Raw genomic sequence first — 22,258 nt, 5'->3', positions numbered from 1 at the left:
TGTATTGGGTTGTGAGGACGTTTAGGTCTTTTTTGTCATGTGGCTTTGGTGGGTTGGCTGAGTCATGTAAAGTATTGATGCAGTTGCCTTCCACGTCAGCACACATAACATTTTTAGGAAGAGTTCAAGAAGGAGGATTCAAGAAAGAACAAGAATGATCTAGAAGCCTAGCTAGTTACTACATCTGATTCGTATTTTGGTATTTGGATTTTATGATAAGGTCATCACACCAAACCAACCCACACCTTCTCTAATCTTTAATTTTAAGATTCATTATTACTCTCTAATTGGAAGCTTCGTCCAAGATTATCCTCTTAATCATGGCCCTAATAATTATAATTCAAAATTATTTAATAAGATGTACAAAACTATAAATTGTGTACAACAAATAATTATATATAGTTTTGTTAACATCGCATCTTCCATTTCTTGCTTCATCACTTTCACACCACTTACTTGAATTGTGAACGTGTAAAGTTACTCAAATCGCATGCATATTATGTTCCGACCACTTAGTAACAACGTTCGAATTATAATCTACGTGGGTTGAACCGTCACAATTGTCTTACATTTTATTATTATTGTAGTTCTGTGTGTCTATCATATGTTACATTTTATAAGTAAAACATATCTTTGGAGATGGGTAACGAATTCGAAAGCAACAAAATATGAAAGTAATTTTTATGTAACTTGCTATGTATTATCGTGACCTATATTTTCAACATATTATTGTATTCAATGGCTGGTTTTAAGAAATCATTGTCTTTTAGGTATTGTTTATTTTCATTTGTGCTATCTTTTATGAATAATTTTACTTATCGTTTAGTATAATTTTTCAAAACCCACGGCTGCTACCATGGTTTTCAAACTTTGCCATTTGAATATTACGAACATTTGATTGTACGATTTCATCGTACGTGATTCTAATACAAACATTTCCATGAATCCTTTATCTTTGTTCCATGACCTCTAGCGGAAAATTAAGTCACTTGCTATATTTCTTACATTAATATCATTGTTATGATATATCCAATAATATCATATATTTTCAAAGTCAAAGTATAATTAAAAAAATACATTATTTTTAACTTTTATTATATTTGTAAAGACAAATTTATGATAAAATTCTAAAATTTAAAATGAATAATATCTTAAATGTGAACTGACTTAATATTATTTCAATGGCATTTGGAACAAAGAAAAATAAATCTTTGACATATATATATATATATATATATATATATATATTGTCAACACCCAATTTCGTCCGGATAAGTAAATTAATAAAAATAAAAAAAATATAATAAGAGAATAATAATTAATGGTGGGTAAAAAGGGATAAAATAATACCAAACACAATATTTTTGAAATGTTAGTTTAATATGGTAATAAATTGAATTAATATTATGCTAATAATTATAAACAATAATTAAAATAGTATATTAATATAATTTGTTGCATCAGTTTCTGACAATAATGATAATTAATGTTTTGAATATTATTTAATTTGTTTTCGGGCAATCATGACTATTTCTTTCCCTATTTTGTTTTATTGTCATTTAATTCACAATTAAAGCAATTCTTTTCCTGTTTTGTTTTATTGTCAATTAATTCACAATTAAGGCAAGATTTTCATAATATTATTATGTGTATATAAATATGCACGCTGTCATAGAGAAAAAGGGGAGGAAAGGACGAAAAATGGAGGGAGACACTATGAAATAATGGAGATAGAAAATGTATGAGAGAGTATAGAGAAAAATAAATTATCACGCTAGAGGAACTCTGCCAACGGAAACTATCAAGGAAGAATTAGGGAATATTGAAAGCTGAAAAGGTACGTCATCTTCACACCTTTTTTTTTATCTTTTTTGGTGCAATTTGAAGGTTTTTTTCTAAAGATTTTATTTTCTTTATACACAAATGATGTTCTTTCAAAAATCTAAATCAATCAATAATAATTTTTAAACAAACTCACAAACATTTTTCTACATAAAAAACTACGTGATCCCTGATTGTCAATTATAAATGGATATACATGGGACCAAAGTTCTTGTCAGGTTCATAAAACAAAATATTTTTCTGTTTCTAAATAGCTTTATATAAATCAAAGGCAATAATCTCTCTTTCTACTCATTTCCAACTTTTTTTATCTTTTTTTTTAATTTTCCTCTACTCTTGTCTTCTTTAACCGTAAGGAAACAAGGAAATTTAGCAATGGCAATGATTACTTTTGTTTTTGGTGTACAAAAGTAAAGAAAATCTGACACAGATTTCAAAATGCAGTGTTAAATCATTTTCGTGCAGGATGAAGTTGTAGTATATTCAGATTTCAAGTTGTACTACATTCAGATTCAGTGTTCAGTGAATTACAGTTTTCTTTTGTGATATAGATAGGCATCATTTTGTAAACAGAAAAAAATATATATAGACGTACTTTTTTTAAGATGATTTTAGTAAGAATATTTCTAATTAGACTTAAATTTCATTACATTTGTATCAAATACCAATACAAATGTTCAAGTATAATTAGAAAATTAAAATACTGATAAACTTTTCTTTTGTAAATGGGTCCTATTCTGTTGGAAAACATATTATTTTGTTAGAAAAAGTGTGGTTTTGGTAGTTAACTAGTTATAATTTTAGCAATGTAATGAAGAACAAAACAATAGTTGTTGAAAAGGAAATTTTGCCAACAACAACATTCGTTGTATGAAAATACGAAATTTAAATTTGATGACTCTGATGAAGTTGTTGAGTTAAGACTCTGAGAGGAAGGAACAGTCATGAACGTGGTCCCTACTTACCATTTCTGACTCAGCCGTGACTATGATTCCAACAAAAATGTGTCGGCTACTCATGGATCATGGAGTATGACATACTACATCATACATGCATGACATGGAAATGCACTATCCATTGTATATCATGTGGATCATCCACATGTATAACCATAGTTATTATTAAAATCATATGTATTAATAGTCTTAAAAATTCTTATAATATTGATTAATTGAAGTTGTCAGTTAGAGCAGTGTAACCGGTTAAACTGTTAAGTAACATGTGAAGTGTGAACGGATTGCGATATGATGTCATTCAGCCCCTTCTTACTATAAACAGCCAAAATGGATCTTTCATTGTCTTCAAAAACAAAAATAAGACTTACCTTTCTATTTATCTCATAAAATATTGTGTCAAACTTTAATCAAAAAATAAACTATTTTTCCAATTAACTTTTAACTAAAAAATTAATCTGTATAAGTATTAGTCTAATATGGAGAATTCTCCGATTCACAAAATATAAATATAAATATGAGTAATATTTAACTTTTTAATTAGATATAAAATAATTTCGTTTAGATTATTAAAACATTTATTGTTTATTAAGGAATATAAAAACTCATATATATATATATATATATATATATATATATATATTCTTTTGTGTAACTATATTCAAAAGGTGTATTATCAAATTAAATGAATAAAATAAATTTTTATCTCACATTTAATTATTTCTACTCACTTTTATTTTATTTTTTTATTTTCAAATAAGAATGTTTGTCTTTCTCAATTTCAAGTGTTGATTTACTAGATAGTTTAAAAAAACTTTTATTTATTTCTTTGATTCTTAACTTTTGATTTATATATAGACTTTTGTTTATTTAAATTATTTTTTAACAGTTTAAGTAATTTGACATTTAGAAATTTTTCTCGAATCTCCAAAATATCATAGCTTTAATTTTATGGAGTTACAAGGTGCTTTATTAGTAAAGTTGGAAGAAAGGATGAGAGAAATTATTAGTTTAACTTCTTTTATTAACACTTGGTAATTATAAGGTTGGTTTGATGAATTTTGAAAGAAAAGTAAAAAAAAAAGTTGTGGATTGATTCTATTAACAAAATACTAACGTCTTACTATTAATTTATTCTATTTTTATATGGAATTTTATTTAAGTAGTATGCTATAATCTTTATAAATGTATATAAAAAGAGATTTCATTATAATTTAAGAAAAATAGAATATTTTAAATATTATTAAATTTGAATATTTGTTTTCATTCTATAATTTTTTTTAAATGTATTTAAGTTTAACATCTTTATTTTATTAACATTTTTAAAATTAATTAGTGTTTTGGTTATTATGAAATTTTATTTATGTATAAGTATGTAATATTTTTATATAATTTCTTCATTTATTTAAATTTTGATTTAAAATTTATATAATTATTATTTATTTTTAAACATTTGATATTAAATATAAATTTTTATATTGAATATATGATAATATCATATTTTTTTAATTTTTTTATTAAAATTAATTAATTTATATTTAAAAGTTGGTATGTATATTAATGTTGTCAAAATCGGATAGAACTCGAGGGTCAACCCGGTTCACCACGGATTCGGGTTGGGTTGAGTTTGAAAAATATGAAATGTTTTGATACGAGTCAATTTTTAACCCGACTCACTTAGGTTAAACTCGTGGTGAACCGGATTGGCTCACCAACTCATCTAGTTTAATTTAATTATTTATTATTTTGTGTTTGAATATTATTAGTTAACATTTTTATTGTATTGTAAATTGGAATAAAGAAAAATATGTTTCAAGAGAGCAAAATATTATAAATTTATTCATTCAAAATGCTAATCTTATAAATGGATGAATGACACAAAAATTATCAATATAATAAACTTATTTATTCGCTTTTTGAGTTTGTTTTTTTATTACATTTGAATTATATGTTAAACGTTTTTAAGTTTAACGTCATTTTAGAGTAAAATTATTTAAATTTGAATTAAAAAAATTATAATTTTTTTTAGATTAAAAAAAAGAAAATTTATAATTAAGTAAACCAGAAAGCTAACCTGTTTAATCCCTCGTGGTGGATCGGGCTAGGTTCGAACTTTTTCAATTCAATAATAAATGAGTCGAGGGGAGTTACTCCCTCCACCACCCCAATAACTCTCTGTACCTCCTCAAAAAAATTTTATTTACAAAACTACCATTTTTATTTTTATTTTTTACTTTTTTATGAAAATCCTAAATTCTTATCTCTCATTTTCACTCACATCCGCGCAGCCCCACCCCCCTCCCCAGATCCGTTTCTTTCCAATCCATTCTCCATATCCTTTTTCGTTCTTTCTTCTCAATTTTCGATTGATCACTTCCAACATTTGTTCCATCAATATCATCACCCTCCACTTTTTCATCCAGAAACATGAACAACTCTTTGTTTTCATCCCTCCATTGTTTTTCATCATCACGGGTGAGAGTTCCCTCATCCTCACCCAAAGCAACCTTTCGTGCCTTCAACTTATTATAAGGTAGGTAAGTTCCACTCGAAGATACTCCACCCAAAGATCTTTCGAAGTTGGACAAACTCTAAGACCCTCCTGCATCAAAGCACGAGCAGTCGCAACATTGAAGTTGCAATCAAATTCCTAAGACGCAACATAAATCCAAACTCCCGAAACCTTTCGATGAAACCTAATAACTTTAGTCAATGCCTGCATATTATTTAAAACAACATTGTTCACATATACAAACATACATGATGAATTACATGTTATACACACATATATGAAGAATCCAAACGAAAATGCAATGAAAATATTCGGAGAATAATTGAGTAAAACAAGATTAAGTATCGTCTTCATCCTGCCATTTTCTCTGATCCTGCAAAACTCGAGATAGCGAAACCAGAGATCCATGTCACCCTTGTAGCGCTTCAAAGCGAGCTCGTAAATCTCCATAATCTTAAGCAAGCCGGCGACATTCGACTTGGACTTCTTCAGCTTCTTGTTACCTTGATTTCTAAATTATCGTGCTACGGACTTCTTGCGTAGCTCGCAGAGAGCGTCAAGTTGAGTCTCATACTCAATATAGGCCAAGAAATCCTACTTTAGAGGACACGAATGCTTCAGCCTGTACTCAAATTTTCGTCGCTGCTTCACAATCTTGGCAATTTCGCGGCAGTTGAAGAGACCACATTGCTTGAGGTCGTCAAGCTCATCTACCATCCGCCATGTTGCTTGGTTTCGAACACCGTCAAACAGAGGAGCAACACGACGAACTACAAAGCTTTTAGTTTTGAACCTGAACCTATCTTTCTGTCAGTTGAGGTAGAAGGAAGGTTTTGTTCATGTTGGGACTCTTATTGAAAACGTTGAGCGGATGTCGATATGCGTTTACTTCTTAAACGGATGTGAATATCCATGGTCGACATTCGTTTATCCACTTCCGTTACAGTTTTAGTAAAAAAATAAAAATAAAAATTAAATATTAATAAAGGGCAAAAAAGAGATGAAAAGGTGCAGGAAGAAGTATGTGGTGGTGGAGGGAGCAACACTCTGAGTCGAGTTGGGTTGACAGTAACTAACTCGTGGTAAACCGAATCGGATTGGACTGGATGATTCGTTTTGACAACATTAATATATATATATATATATATATATATACACACACACACACGCACACGCACGCATGCACGCACACACCTACACACGCATGCACGCAGTCAAGGCTTATTAAAAATAAGTTTTGAAAAGTTTTAAGAGTTTGAAACTAAACCAATTTATCTTTAGATTTTGTTGAACCTTCTTTTTTATTCTAACAAATTTGTTGGAAGTGTACTCATTTCAAAAGTAAAAGGGGTTGAAATCTTGATTGATGAGTATACATGGACAAACATTGCTAAACTAAAACTTGAGTATGAGTCTTCATCTAGTTTGAAAAACTTCAACAAAATCTCTCTTTGTATTGATTGTATGAGAAACTTGGTTGCACTACTTTAAAACTTTGAATGAAATGCAATTGGCTTTTGCTATTGCATAAACTACAAGGGAGAGTACTCATGAACGACTTTTTGAGTATTATATGTTGTTAATTCATGCATTCAAGAGTGGCATTCAACTGCATTGGCCAACACTATCTTTTCTAAGTTAATGTTAAAGGCAAAAATATTGTTTGTCTATCATCTTTCTTTTCTAGTTTTGCTATCAAGGATTTTTCAATATTATGGAGTTGATTTAGAGAGATACACTAGCAATGCATCCCTTATAAGATTAGGGAGGCAACATTACACAACACAAGGATGATTAAAAGGAACAACAAGTAAATGTTCAAAGATTATTAAAATAAGGGTGTTTCACTTTGTACCTCTAACATCTCATCCTACACCTCCAATTTTTTTAATTTTTTAATTTTTTTTATTAATGTCATTATGCACTTTAATAGACAGATCTCAAAATCCAATTCATAAATTTTTTAAATTTAAAATTTAATAATAATCTAATTTAATTTAAAATTATAATATTATTTAATATACATTTACATCTTAATAATAATTAAAATATAATTTCTATTATTATAATAGTTATATTAAATAAATAAATAAATAATAATAATGAAAATAAAAAAAATAATATAAAATCTAATTTAATATATTAAATTATATTAAAATATTAAATTAAATTAAATAATTATTAAAATTTAAAAAAAAATATTTATTAGATATCGAAATCTTTTTTAACATATGTTAACTGATTTGATATCTGGTTTAGGGTTTAGGGTTTGAGATTTAATTTTTATTTGTTTGTGTAGGTTTTCTTTTTTGCGATGATCGCCTTAAAATGGTATGAGCTTAGGGATGATGTTTTTTCAGTCGTTTCAGCGTAGGTTAAGGGTGAAGTAGCAACATACATAGAATTTTGTTCTCCCAGTATAAAATCTTCTTCATCGATAATTTGTAGTTTCTTGTAAATTATTATTATTATATAATATAATACTTTAGTAGTTTTATATTACTATAATGTATATAATGTTATAATGAAATAATGTTATAGTGAAAGTATTAAATAAAGTTATTATCAAGAAAGATAGAAAAATTAAAATAAAAAAAATAAAAACAAAACAATAGAAACAACCTTACCTTACTACAATAAATGGCGATTGAAACTATCAAAAATCTGGCTTTCAAACACTGCTACTAGTAAAAAAAGTGGATTCTAACGCGCCATATACGCTTCGGTTATGCAAAAACCGAAGCGTACAAAGCTATATACCTCGGTTCAGAAGCATGCGAGGCAGAAGGGAGATATTGTCTCGGTTAACTACAGACCTGATGTCTATACCTCTAAACAAAACCCTGCAAAGTCTGACATCTTTTTGAAAAGGTTCAATTGCCTCGGGTAATTGGTAGAACCGAAGCATTATGTTTGGAGATTATGCTTCGTTTTTACAGGAAGCCGAGGCCTACTATGATGTGGTTAAACTCACGCATCGGTTTAAGGATAACCGAGTCAGTATCCCTACATTATTCTCTTCTTCTGGCGCATTGTTGTTTTGTAAAAGCTGATTTTCGTAATGGAGAAGAAGATAGAAGATCCTATTTTATATGGTTTCATTCGGAGCATGCTTGATGCTAGAGTGTTAAATCTAGAGTTTGGGGGTTTTCCTAAGGGAAATGGTCTCCCACAAGAAGGGGTTTTGTCATTGAATATTTACCTTGACCTCTTTGACATTGAATTTTGCAGGCTGTCGATGAAATATGAAGGCATATGCGATGGAGGGCTAAATGAGCGAGAGAGGTTTGGCTCTGTGTTGCACGATTGATTTAGGAGACAGTTGGATTGAAATGATGTTAGGAAGAGTTCTGGTGTGAAAGTTTACTCTTGTCGCTATAAGGATGAGATTTGTTTTGTAGTTTATGGTTCAAGGGATGTTGTTGTTAATTTGAGCAGAGTAGAGTTTGGGGGTTTTCCAGAGTTATTTGAGTAGTTCGTTGCTGTTGGATATGGGTGATCAAACTGATGTATTGTCCTGTGATGGGTCTCATGGGCCAATTTTTGGGAACTTTGGTGAGAAGAACAATTAGGGAGAGTCCTGCTGTAAAAGTTGTTCACAAGTTGAAAGAAAAAGTGGAGTTATTCACTCCAAAAGGTGGAGATGTGGAATTATGGGACACTTAGAATTGGGAAGAAATGGTTGAGTCATGGTTTGAAGAAAGTTAAGGAATTAGAAATCAAGCATCCTGTGACAAAAACTGAGACTGTTGCTCCTATTAATGCCATAAAGATGTGTCTGCTGAGATATAGATATATCCACGGTCTATTAATGTACTGCTTCGATTCACCTCAAACGAGGCCAAAATTTTGAAAAAGAATACCCTCTACTACCTCGGTTGCATTTGAACCGAGGAAAAAACATATATTTTTTACCTCAGTTCAGAACCGAGGCAAAAAGTGGTAGACTTTTTGCCTCGCCTATATATACCTCAGTTGTAGAACCGGTGCAGATAGACAAAAATAACCGTCGTCGTTTCTTTTTACTGTAAACAACCATCAATTTATCCATGCATGGTCGAATTTAAACTTTATACTGAGTTTCTTTATTGTCAATCTACGGATTCTTTAAAATCGATTAATATATATTGATTTTGATATTTTAAAATATATTATTCTTTTAATATATATATATATATATATATATATATATATATATATATATATATTTTGAAAGTATAGGAGAAGATAGTAAAAAGTACTAGAAACATCACACGATTTTATACACAAGATTTAACCTTGTTCCATATTCTACAGAACAATAGAAACTCCAATGTACATTTTCCCTAAAACATATTATAGCTTCTTTCTTCACTAAGAATTTGGAAAAAGAGTATAGAAGAAACAGATAAAATATTTACATTATTTAAATAAAATAGTTAATAACATTGCAATGGTCTATCCATCCATAACCGTTTTGATGAATGAAAATTTATATAAGTATTTACAAATTAATATTTATTATATAATCTGTACTTAAAGTGATTTTTTTAGTGTACACATTTGTTTTTCTATTTTATCTTTTAAATAATTTTTTTAAAATTAAAATATTTATTTTACCAATATTATATTTTAAATAAATGTTTATTTAAATTTAATTATTTTTTTCGATTTGATTTTTTATTATTAAAAAGTATCTATAAACTAAATAAAAATTGATTACAATGAAATTATAAAAAGTATTTATATTTTATTTTATAATTAAAATAATAATAACAATAATTTTACTATTTTTATAATTATAAAAAATAAATATAGATGTGTAGCCACTACTACAAATATAATATTAAAACAACATCAATTGTAACTTCCATTTAATCTTCATTATTAATAACTTTGATAGTTAAACTCCTTAATGGTAACATGAACTTTATCTGTTAAAATTCTAACATTTGACTATTAGTTAATAAAAATATTGTTTTGATCATCAAAATTATGTCACTCTCAACATCAATACACAAAAGAAAAGAATACAGAGTCTAGAGCATGTAAGAGTAAACAAAAGAAATAAATGATAAGCTTGAAAATTATTTGATGGAAAGGGAATGAATTTGACAGCATTCTAATAATTTAGATATGAATTGATATCGTGAATATTGATCGATTGATTTATTGTAGGTTGCTTCGGCTAAAAGCTGGTCTGCCATGAAATGACAGGTTTAACTTAAATAGTTATATTTTACCCACAATAGAAGACACAGAGAAAAATAAAAAGTCTGAAAAAGACACTGGCATGCAAAACAATTTATTAAAATTATTTGATGCAAAAAAGAGAATTTCACAAAATTTGGCTGGTGAAATTATATACCTGTGTACTTGGTTGTGTAAGTAAGCTATGGCTATTTATTTTACAGGGTGTTAGTAAGATGTTATTAATAAAATATATTCAGAAATTCAATTGATGATTAATTTATTTCAAAATTTTGGTTATCCCGTCGGTTAAAATTTATTACGAAGTTAACAATCCTATTTGAAATATTATTTATTTTAAAATTAAAATTATATTATATTTTTATTTTTAAGAATTAAATATATTTGTAGATGTGAAATTAAAATTAGTTTTTGTTTTAAATTTTTATATATTTTAGTTTTCAAACTTCAATGAATAAAATATAGTCATTTAATTCAATACAGTTTAATTTTTTAAAACATAATTTTTGATTGACATTTGACTTATAATGTATCAAATATTAACTTTGAGACGTCATTTAACATGTTAAAAAATTTAACTCAATTTTGTTAAAAGTATTATATTTATTCATTTTAAAAGTTTTATATCAAACTATATAAAAAATCTAAGATATAAATGAATTTAAATTTCAATTTAAAGTTAAAAAATAAAAATATATGTAGTCATTTTATGTGTTAAATATATAAAATAATAAATAATGAATTAATGTAGTCATTTTTAATCTTAGTATTCAACATTTTTATATATTAAATAAAATTCTAAGTTGAATTTAAGTTAGAACATGTGAAATAATATAAACAATTTAAATGTTAACATGAAACGCAATTTGACACGTTAAAAAAAGTTAACTTATTTAAATTTAGAGAACTATATTTATTCATTATTTAAGTTTTGAGTCAATTTATATCAAAGTTTAGGACATAAACAATTTCTAATTTCAATCCAAAGTTTAAAAACAAAATATATTTCACTTTATTTTTAAAGATGTCTCAAATGATAAAAAAATATATTTAAATTATTATTAACCTAAATTCTTAAATGATATAATATTATTAAGAATATTAAAAAAAAGTTTTTAGTTGAGGTCTAAAAATATAAAGATTCATCTTTGATATTTTCTTAAAAGTAATAATATTTTAAAAATAATATGTCAAATATCGTATTTGAAATATTATTCATTATATAATTTGAAAGTCTATCAAATTTATTCTTAAGAAACATTTTTAATATATTATAATTATTTTTAATCACATCCATAACGTTCGAACTTATCTATTCTCTAGATTTTAGACCTGTATGATATTTTGATTAACAGTAAAAATTTACAGTTGTTGTAAGGCATCAACAACATTGATTACTACTACACTGTTGGCGTTGGTGTTGGAGCATTAATGTTGGTGATGTCTGAGTTTGAAAAAGGTTTAGGGTTATTTTTTGACTAAGACAACAACGTGGTTAGCCACCATACAAGAGTGGGACCATCCCACGTCAACTACACATGGTGCTGTGTTGGAGTTTGAATTTGCACGCCACGAGTGTGTTTTTTTCCCTTAACTTCAACACGTCTCCTACATTTGACGACTTCGTTTAAGGGTTACCCTTCACTTTTCTTAAGAAAAGAAAAAAAAAACACTTTTCGGACACAATCATCTTCCTTTTCGTTCCAATTTCTGTTTATTAAGCCCATAGTCAAGGCGTAGATTTCTCTTATATTATAGTCCAAATACTGTGTCGGTTCAAAACCCACGTGCACTCCGATCTAAATTCTTCTCCCTCTACAATTTCAATCCTTCAATTTCAATCATTTTTCACACATGTTCAACTTTGTCTTTTTTTATTTTTGTAATGGTCATCATGTTTTCGGTCATTGTTTCTTGATTTGGAATATGTAATTTGGATAAGGATTGGAATCAGGATCTCATATATTCGATTTTCTTTTCCCGTGTAAAATTCTATGGTTTGACGAAAAATCGTGTACTAGTAGGTGGTATTGGAAAAGCATAATAAATAAATACTATAACATTTTTCTTTTCTCTTACATATTCTTATAATATTGTTTTCTTACTATATATGTCTTAGTTATTATGTTGGTAAAATCAATAGTTAGAGACATCATAAATTATTTACTTCCATAAAATAAAAATGACATATTTTATGAGTAGAGATTAAATATCAATGAAAATATGAATCTAATTTATATAAGAGTTTTGATCACACTCAAACTCAATCTTAATAAGACGTAGATTTAAGTTTTTTATATAGTATTTAATTTCTTTATATTTATTTAATGTGTGGGAATTAAACTCATATTTGTATTTTTAACAATCTTCTTTTCAAATGTGAGTTTATTCATATTTATATATTTTGTCTATAAGAAACATTTCAAACTATTAGTACTCATTTATTTTTATATTGTTCATATTATAACAAGACATGTTTACCTGAATTTTCTCTCTAAAAACTTTTGATATATGATTTATTTCTCTCGACCACCAAAACAAATACTTGTCTCTAATATTATTAATGAATCTTTTGAGAGAGATTTACTAGAGAGATATAACATCGATAAAATATAAATTCATCTCACATAAAAAGTTAACATCACCTAACATAAAATCTTAAGATGAATTTATAAGTATTTTTCTTTATGATATTCAACTTTTTCATATTTACTCAATGACTTAAATTCATAATTGTATTCTGAACCATTTTCTCAAATGATTTCCAACTAGAATAAAAGGGGAGTTTGCTTTCCTAATTGAACTTGAGTATTTTTATCTTTTCTTAGCATTCTGGAAAAGAAATAAAATTAAAAATATGTTTTGTTAGCTTCCTATTTTGTTTAAAATATTTTATTTTCAATTAAAATCTTGTTGATAAAATCTTTTAAATGTGATTTCCCTTAATGAATGAAAAACAAAAGTTCATATTTCTACCCATATTCTTTTTTATTGAATGGTACCTTTCATTGCTCTACAATTTCCAATGCGACCACGTACAAGTTTACAATGTATCTTTTGAAGAATACACATATATTTTGATGGATACAAGTTATAAGTAATATAAAAAGACTACGTCTTTATCATGGTTATAACTTAAGGGCCTGTGAATTAGTGATGATACTAAGGTTTTGTTAAGAATACTTAGAAGATGAAAAATTGGTTTATATAAGAATTATGAAGCTATTGAGGTGAGAGAGTGATCCTAACCTTGTATCAAAAATATGTTTGAACAAGATACTAGTTAGGAATTTTATGAGAGAAAAAAATTAAATTATTTTTCTGCAAATTAAAATTATTCTACGCATAATTTAATTGGTAGAAACTCTATTTGGTAACTTGCCTAAATTCTTATTTTTAATTTGTATATAAGTTAATTTTAGTTTACGAAAGCATTATTTTTCTTATATTTTTTTCTTTAAAGTCTTTATCAAAAAGATTATGCAAATGGCCTACGGGTCTATTTATAAATTTCTCCATATGAACTTCTAACGGAGAAAAATAAGAACAAAAATTAAGCAAACTTGTCCATAAATTAAAATTAGTGTGTGTATACATAACAAAATGCAAATTTAGAAAATCTATGAGAGAGTTTATATAAATTAGCTTATGCATACACTAATTTTAATTAATGAACCACATTTTTTCCTTCTTGTGAACAAAGTTATGGATACATTTTTTTATAAATCAAAACTAGTTTATGCTCAAATTGAAATTAAGAGTTTCGAGATATTTTGAGAGAACTTTAACAATTAACTTGTACATAAGTTAATTTAAGTTTATAAAAAAGTTAATTTTAATTTTTTTTATGTCTTTTCTCCTAAAATGAATTTAGAGAAGCCTGTGTAATAACAATGCTGCCTTTTCGCTACACGTTAACGTACCCAAAATGTTGTAAAGGGCTTTAAAGATCAATTTTGTTTCCAACGAAGGCCATTTCTTTCTGCACCCCTAATTTCTTCCTCCACCCCATACCTATATTAAAATGATCAAATTACCCTTGATTGAAAAATAATAAAAACTCTAATTTAAACCCTAAAATAATAAAAACTCCCTCTTCCTTTCATGACAGCAGCGTCGCTTCAACTCGATACATACATCAGCAACTACATATGTCTCACCTCCATTGTCACCCTCCATTGCTGTCGGAAGGTTCTTCTAACTGCATCACATTACACTTCCATTGGTGGAAGGTGCATCTCTCATATCTACATTTGATGTAGGCGAGACGACATGAACTTCTATACAAGCTTCATTACATCGTTTTATTTAACTTACTAAAGATATAGGCTACTTTTAAAATTTTAACCTACTTTAATTTGGGCTTAGCTAAGCCCATTCCAAAATTTTGCAAGTTACTAATGGGTTAGCCTTATTTTCTTATAACTATTTAAATTATCATTATACTACTTGTTTAGTCATCATGTAGATATTATAAATCTTTTACAAAAAAAATAAAAGTAAAAATAAGAAGAAAGAATTGTGTTTTTTTAATGTTTAATTATTCTTTTAGTTTCCACTTTGGTTGAAATGTTTGAAGTTCGTTCTTACTTTTAAAAAAGTTTTAATGGTGTCTCAATTTTTGAAAAGAATTTCAATTTCGTTCTAACTTTTGAAAAAGAAAGTGTCTCAATTATGTTCTCTTAAAATAAATTACTAATAACGTTAATCATATGTCAGAAGTTAATATGTGTTTCTTCTATATTTTTTATAAAATTTTGTTACCACGCATCATGTTCTTGATATGACCCGTGACATTTTTAGTATCACGTGGGAGGATACTCTCACGTGTTAGTGAATATCAAGTGTTATTATCTACATTTCAATGTAGTCTCTAATATATTTCTTTGATTCAATTTAGTCCAATTTTCTCTCAAAATGAAGTAATATTGACTCTCCAAATTGAGAGAAATTTTATCATTTATATAAATGTTATATTGATATGTTTATTAAAAATGATTTTTTAACATATTATTTTATTATATATTATTAATCCATATTTTTTTTATAAGATTAAAGCTAATTAAGTATAAATATTTTTACGAAAAAATAAGTATTTAAAACTAATACATTATTAATCGATGTTTCTTTATAAAAATAAATTAATTATACAATTTATACAAAATAATAAAATTGATCCTTTTCTGATTGGAACCAAATTTATCATATGTATAAATGTTATACTAATATTTATAGGTTTAATCATTCACAAAGTCCCTATTTTCGCGTAGAATCTCAATTTAGTCCCTTAGTTTCTGGACTTCTCAATTGGGTCCCAAATTTATGAAAATTGCAACAATTGGATCCTTTCCGTTAAATTGTGTCCAACGGCGTTAGTGTGTGTCTGACGTGGCACACTGTAGTCAGTTTCTTAACTGACGTGGCTGACTGAAGCAGGGCAGTGAAGCACGTGGATAATAACAATTTTTTAATTAAAAAGAAAATAAATGTTTTAAACCAAAATGGGGATTCAGATTTTGAATTGATCGAATTAGGGATTGGGATTGTTCTGAGTACTTCTAGGGTTCGGTTCGTCCAAAGTTCATTCCATTTCACAAATTGGGGTATCAATTTGGGTATTTAGGGTTTAATCGAAGTTATCTGAGTTGCTCGGCTCCTGCGCCATTGCCAACGTCCGCTACTCCACCGCTGGCCACTCCAAGCTCGTGAGCGTCCAACCCTTCGTTGCCGGCTACCGTTTCGGCTCCGTCGCCGTCGCGCACAATGGAAACTTCGTGAACTACCGCTCCAAACTGGAAGACAATGGGTCCATCTTCAACACGACCTCCGACACCGAGGTCGTGCTCCACCTGATTGCCACCTCCAAGCACAGACCTTTCCTACTCAGAGTCGTGGATGCCTGCGAGAATCTGAAGGGGGCGTACTCCCTGGTGTTCCTCACGGAGGACAAGCTGGTGGCTGTGAGGAACCTCTTCGGGTTCCGACCTTTGGTGATGGGAAGGAGAAAGAACGGCGCTATGGTTTTCGCCTCGGAGACATGCGCGCTGGATTTGATCGATGCGACGTATGAGAGAAAGGTGAACCCGGGTGAGGTTGTGGTGGTGGACCACACGGGAATCCAATCCCTCTGCCTCGTGACTCATCAGGAGACAAAGCAATGCATCTTCGAGCACATATACTTCGCACTTCCCAACTATGTTGTCTTCAGGAGGTCTGTGTACGAGTCTAGGAGGAAATTCGGGGAAATACTGGCCACTGAGAGCCCCGTTGAGTGCGACGTTGTGATTACGGTTCCCGATTCTGGGGTGGTGGCTATGCTTGGCTATGCTGCAAAAGCTAGGGTTCCCTTTCAGCAGGGGTTGATAAGGTCGCACTATGTGGGGAGGACTTAAAAAATTGTTATTATCCACGTGCTTCACTGCCCCTCTTCAGTCAGCCACGTTAGTTAAGAAACTGACTACAGCGTGCTACGTCAGACACACACTAACGCCATTGGACACAATTTAAAGGAAAGGATCCAATTGTTGCAATTTTCATAAATTTGAGACCCAATTGAGATGTCCAGAAACTAAAGGACTAAATTGAGATTCCATGCGAAAATAGGAACTTCATGAATTCATGAATTCATGAATGATTAAACCATATTTATATTCAATTTAAAAGTTAAGTCATGATTAACAAAATATGAATTAATAATATACAATAATATAATATAACAAAACATAAATTAATAATATACGTTCAAAAGTCATTTTTAATAAAAATATCATTATAACATTTACATAAATAATAAATTTTGTCTATAAGCACAATATTGTTTAATTTTAAAAATATTAGGACTAAATAGAATCAAAGAAACATACGTAAAGAATAAATAGAAATCTAGATAATGACATATGGTAGTTTTCTACGTGTCATTGCCACATGTCACATTGGACTATTAAAATTATAGGTTATGTTTGCTTTATTTATTTCTTCATGTATTTACTATTTAATTATTAATTATTTAAATATTTCAATTATATATATTCAGATTCAATATTTATGTATTCATAATTATTTATTGCTGTATTTGTAATTGTGTTGTATTTTTATTTATTATTGATTCAATACTGAATTATAAATATTGATTATTTAATTTCATAAAATACTTCAATCCTATACAAGCAATTTAGTAAAGTAACGATATTGAAATAATCACAAGTATATCAAATAGATTACAAATAATAAAGTTCACTCTAAGAAACAGTTATTGTTAATGAAATAAAAAGATACAATGATTATAAATATTTGTTAGCATGTGAGGCAATTTGAAAAAATAATTTAGCTTTGATATCCATTAAAGATGACCAACTGTTAAGAGGTTAGCATTTCATCTTCCAAACCAGCAATCAATTTTGTTTAAAGATCACTTTTAAATTGATAAGATAGTTAGCAAGAACGAAAATGTCAATACAAAGTTTTTAGCTTGGTTTGAGACTAACAATAAAATATCATTTTGCTTCTGCATTTTCTAATTTATGCCTTCATTAAAATCATTGACAAAGTGCAAGAACAATATATATATATATATATATATATATATATATATATATATATATATATATATATATATATATAAATTCTACATGTTATTTTCTAGTATACTTTTTTTTTATGTGGCATATGTTTAACTTGATTTATAAACGAACCCTACCAAATCGATTTCATGAAAAATTAGAAACTTATAAACAAGAAAATTTATTTAATTTTAAAAATAATATTCATAAACAGCCATTTTTCTTTAACTTTTGGGAAAACGCGAACCTTAACTGTGATCGTCGGTGACGAAAACCTTGATTCCTCTTTTCCTCAAAGCGTTAACCACGGTCCATACCTTATCTCCGTTGTCCACACTCTTCTTCTTAATCTCCTTCTCAACGTTTAAGTGGACCCCACCTCCCACTCCCACCTCCGGCGCCTCCGTTTTCAGCCGCATCGCCAACACCTCCCCGACGGACGCCGCCGCTCTCGCGTCACACCCCTTCCCCCATTCGAACGCGCTTCTCAGTGCATGCTCCACGCTGGACGCACTCGCCACCTCTCTCCCGTTGTTCCCTTCCACCACCTTCGCCGTCATGTGCTTCGCCGACACGAAAACCCTTAACACATACCTCATCCCCATTCCAATCCCAACGCTTTGGGCTCCCCAATATAGCTTGGGCCTTCCTCACTCGGCCCAATACAAATCTAGAAACCCCGTTTTTAATCCCAGACGAATGTGGCAACAAGGATAATACTAATTGGAGCAATGGCACCATCTACTGTTACGCTTATTCCGCCACGATTCACCCTCTTCACTTATCCTAGAAACAACGCTTCTAGAATCTTCCATTTCCGTTCTCCTCTCACGCGTTCTATCTCTGCGATGACGACACAGCAAGGATCCTCTTCTACCAAAACGGTGCGTAGTGACGAACTCAATCTTGATTATTGTTATATGCCATCTGTGGTGAGATTGTGATTTAGATTGGCCAAGCTGATTGGGTGCAGGAGAGAGTGGTGATAAAGGGGAGGGTGCAGGGAGTGTTCTACCGGAACTGGACGATTGAAAATGCGACGCAGTTAGGGTTAAAGGGGTGGGTGCGCAACCGGAAGGACGGGTCCGTGGAGGCTCTGTTCTCTGGGAATGTTGATGCGGTGCAGGAGATGGAGCAAAGGTGTCGACGTGGCCCTCCTGATGCGCTTGTCACGGGGCTTCAGGTTTTTCCCTCGGATGATGATCCCGGCACTGGATTTCACCGCAAGCCAACGCTTTGATCTTCTATCCTTCGATCAATTCGGTAATTTCCCTCGTACGTACCTGTCACCGACCTTGAGGCGGTGAATCTCTGTGCACCTATCTTTTTCGATGATTTGGTGGTGTATAAATTGTGTATGGAGAAGAATAAGTAAATTTAGCTTTTAGTCTGATGCAATTTTAATACTTAGGCTCTATTTAGTCCTTCTACAATGCATTTGTTCCTTAAGTTGCAAGTCTGAAGGTATAAAAGCTTACATTTTCTTATATAGTTAATAATATGTGTGATATTCTTTTGTTTCAATTTCTTTTTTCTTGTATAAAGTAAATATAGTCTCTGTGCAAATTATCAAAGAAGTTTATCAAGTTGATTTGGAAAATTTAAAAAGTATTTGCATGACATATTTTTTGTTAACAAAAAGGGGATAAACCACACACAAGTTTGGATCTTGGTAAAATATTTAATGTGGCTTGAATGTATTTAGGTTAATGGAAAATCATTCCGCTTGGTAAAGGTTTTATAAGTTTGCTTTTCTTTCATTAGAAGGTATGCAAATGTTTTGGAACATCAAATAACATATCGACATCAATTAAGACATTCCAGACTTAATCATAATGCAATCGTCTAATCGTCCAAGGATAAGGTGTATCAATATCATGCCAATTAGAAGATTGCCTTTAGCCGCCAATACTCTTAGCTGCCAATACTCTAAATGAGGCCATAAGGCATGTACTCAAAATTGGATTTTCGTCATTTTCATAGCAGCAGGAACAAACTTTTATTCCAAGCAAAACTACAAAGAGTGTTAGAAGATAAATTCAAAGTTTAAACCTTTAAAATCCTTCACATGTCTTCTAATGAACAAAAATAAATTTATAAAGTCCTTTAGCAAGCGAAATGACCTTGAATTGATCTAAATGTTTTCAAATCATATTAAACTTTTTACAAATGTGTAAGTGGTTTATTCTTTCTCATAAATCAATACAAATGACTTTTATATTTCTCCATCGTAAACTCCCTCATAAGTAATTTGTATAAAGATTGTACCTCCTTTTATACAAAAAAGTAAGGGAATTGAAACTAAGAAATATCATACTAATTATGAACAAATGTATGTTTTTGTGTTTACACGTTAAAAGAAAATTAAAGAGTGAATTTTCTTGAACTTAATCTTTTAAACAATTCCATAATATTTGAAAGTCCAACGAGAAAGCCATGTAATCGCAAGAGGCAACCCTCCTTCACTCCAACCTGTCACCCACACTCATAATCAAACATCATACCCCACAACTGAAAAACTTCTTTTATCTTATTATTGTTATTGTTGTATTTTATTATTACTATTATTATTATTTTATTTATTTATTTATTATTTCATTATTATTATTATTATTATTATTATTATTATTATTATTATTATTTTTTGTATTATCAATTTTTATTTTATTTTATTATTATTATTTTATTATTTTATATATAATATAAAAAAATCAAAATCCTTTCATATATAAGAATCAAGAATTGATTCTATATTTTTTGAAATTATGTGCATTTTAAATTAAGTTTTCTCCATAATTTGTTTTCGTTGTGGATTCTTATTTAATTAATGATTATTATTATTTTATTTTATTATATAATATATAAAAAGTTGATTCATATATATTATTAAGAACTGAAATTTAAATCTAATTTAATTCTAAAAAATCATTTTATAAAGTGAGATTTACTCGTATATATTTCAAAGTGATTTTGTCATTAGTAAATTTAAAAATTTTAATATATTCTTTCATACCAAGTATATATATATATATATATATATATATATATATATATATATATATATATATATATATATATATATTGTGCAGACTAATTATTTATAAATGGTCATGTAGCAACTAGACAAAAGTTGAAAAAATATCTCTTCTAAACAATAAATTTTATTACCATGGTTATGATATAAAGAAGTAATCTTTAAACTTAATTTAATCATATAAAATTGATTTATAAGAAGTTATCTTTAAACTTAATTTAATCATATAAAACTAATTAAACTTATCATTAATTAGATGTGAAATTTCAATATATATTATGTACATTTTAAAAAAAATCGACTCTTTAATGTTAAGTTTTGTCCATAATTTGTTTTGGTTGTGCATTCTTATTTCATTAATATATATTTTAATGGTATGAGTGAACAATAGCAGTTACACTAAGTAAGCACACAATATAATTACACAACTTTTGTGTCAATTTATACAATATGAGTTGTCTTTCTCTTCTCGTCTTCTCACCTCATCAAAGAACATCTCTTCACTCTTTGAAATTTGCACTCTCAATTTTACTCAAATAATTAAAAATAAATGAATGAAAGATTCACCGGCTCTTCCATTTTCGTTAATAGTGTTTTAGTGAAAACAACCACAAGCTTTTTTTTATCATTCTTTTTCTTCTCGTTTGTTTTCATTCTACTTTGTTCCCTTCTTTTTGTACCTCTATTTTTATCTTCATGCACCTTATAATTTTCAATATCCCCATTTTACCCTTAAAAAAGTTTTAATAAAATGTGCTGCACCTCTCTCTTTTTTCTCCTTTCTCCTTTAGCACATCAATCCTCTCCTTTCTCAATCCTTACCTTCCTTACAATGAACAAACTCTTGCTTTCCAAGAGGGCACAAATCTTTTCTCAATCTTTTCCCATTAACATTCCACACACTCCCTTTCTTTCCTTACATATTAATCATTCATCCTTTCTTTCCTTACATATTAATCATTCATCATTAGGTCAGAAAAACACACAGAAAACAAGAGGCATTACTCCTTCAAGCTTCCTCACCCATACCTACTTCGATCTTTGCACCTCTGACCAGATAAACATAGAAAACAATAGACAATATGAGGAAGACATATTTGTGTCTTTTCCCTAGTAAGTACAATTTTCAAAAAATAAAATTTTTGAGTTCGAGAGAATTTAAGAGTCA

General features: G+C 29.1%; 3 protein-coding genes and 1 pseudogene across 3 annotated transcripts; 2 read left to right on the top strand and 2 right to left on the bottom strand.

Moving 5' to 3' along the window:
* Window positions 1–5,065: 5,065 nt before the first annotated feature.
* On the bottom strand, window positions 5,066–6,024 carry LOC108324647 (U3 small nucleolar RNA-associated protein 6-like; annotated as a pseudogene).
* Window positions 6,025–8,368: 2,344 nt separating this feature from the next.
* LOC108324646 (amidophosphoribosyltransferase, chloroplastic-like) lies at window positions 8,369–16,889 on the top strand. The gene is made up of 3 exons (XM_017557587.2): window positions 8,369–8,592; window positions 8,650–8,746; window positions 16,134–16,889. The coding sequence occupies exons 1-3, from the start codon at window positions 8,369–8,371 to the stop codon at window positions 16,887–16,889; spliced, it is 1,077 nt and encodes a 358-aa protein (XP_017413076.2).
* Window positions 16,890–18,267: 1,378 nt separating this feature from the next.
* On the top strand, window positions 18,268–19,580 carry LOC108325238 (uncharacterized). The gene is made up of 2 exons (XM_017558275.2): window positions 18,268–18,940; window positions 19,030–19,580. Exons 1-2 carry the CDS (start codon window positions 18,788–18,790, stop codon window positions 19,294–19,296), a joined length of 420 nt encoding a protein of 139 aa, XP_017413764.1. The 5' UTR covers window positions 18,268–18,787; the 3' UTR covers window positions 19,297–19,580.
* Window positions 18,305–18,661, bottom strand: LOC108324645 (uncharacterized). Its single transcript, XM_017557586.1, has one exon. It carries the CDS (start codon window positions 18,659–18,661, stop codon window positions 18,305–18,307), a length of 357 nt encoding a protein of 118 aa, XP_017413075.1.
* Window positions 19,581–22,258: the final 2,678 nt, after the last annotated feature.

This window comes from Vigna angularis, chromosome 3 (assembly GCF_016808095.1).
Source record: "Vigna angularis cultivar LongXiaoDou No.4 chromosome 3, ASM1680809v1, whole genome shotgun sequence".
NCBI classification, from domain to species: Eukaryota; Viridiplantae; Streptophyta; class Magnoliopsida; order Fabales; family Fabaceae; genus Vigna; species Vigna angularis.
Note: the sequence above shows the minus strand (reverse complement) of the source record. Positions and strands in the feature narration are given on the sequence as shown.

Excerpts from the sequence above, each read along its gene's own strand:
- LOC108324646 (XM_017557587.2), top strand. The coding sequence starts at position 8,369 with ATGGAGAAGAAGATAGAAGATCCTATTTTATATGGTTTCATTCGGAGC. Across the intron at positions 8,593-8,649 it reads GGGCTAAATGAGCGAGAGAG|GAAGAGTTCTGGTGTGAAAG; the intron begins GTTTGGCTCTGT and ends AAATGATGTTAG. Across the intron at positions 8,747-16,133 it reads TTGTTGTTAATTTGAGCAGA|TTATCTGAGTTGCTCGGCTC; the intron begins GTAGAGTTTGGG and ends GTTTAATCGAAG.
- LOC108325238 (XM_017558275.2), top strand. The coding sequence starts at position 18,788 with ATGGCACCATCTACTGTTACGCTTATTCCGCCACGATTCACCCTCTTC. Across the intron at positions 18,941-19,029 it reads GATCCTCTTCTACCAAAACG|GAGAGAGTGGTGATAAAGGG; the intron begins GTGCGTAGTGAC and ends GATTGGGTGCAG.
- LOC108324645 (XM_017557586.1), bottom strand. The coding sequence starts at position 18,661 with ATGGGGATGAGGTATGTGTTAAGGGTTTTCGTGTCGGCGAAGCACATG.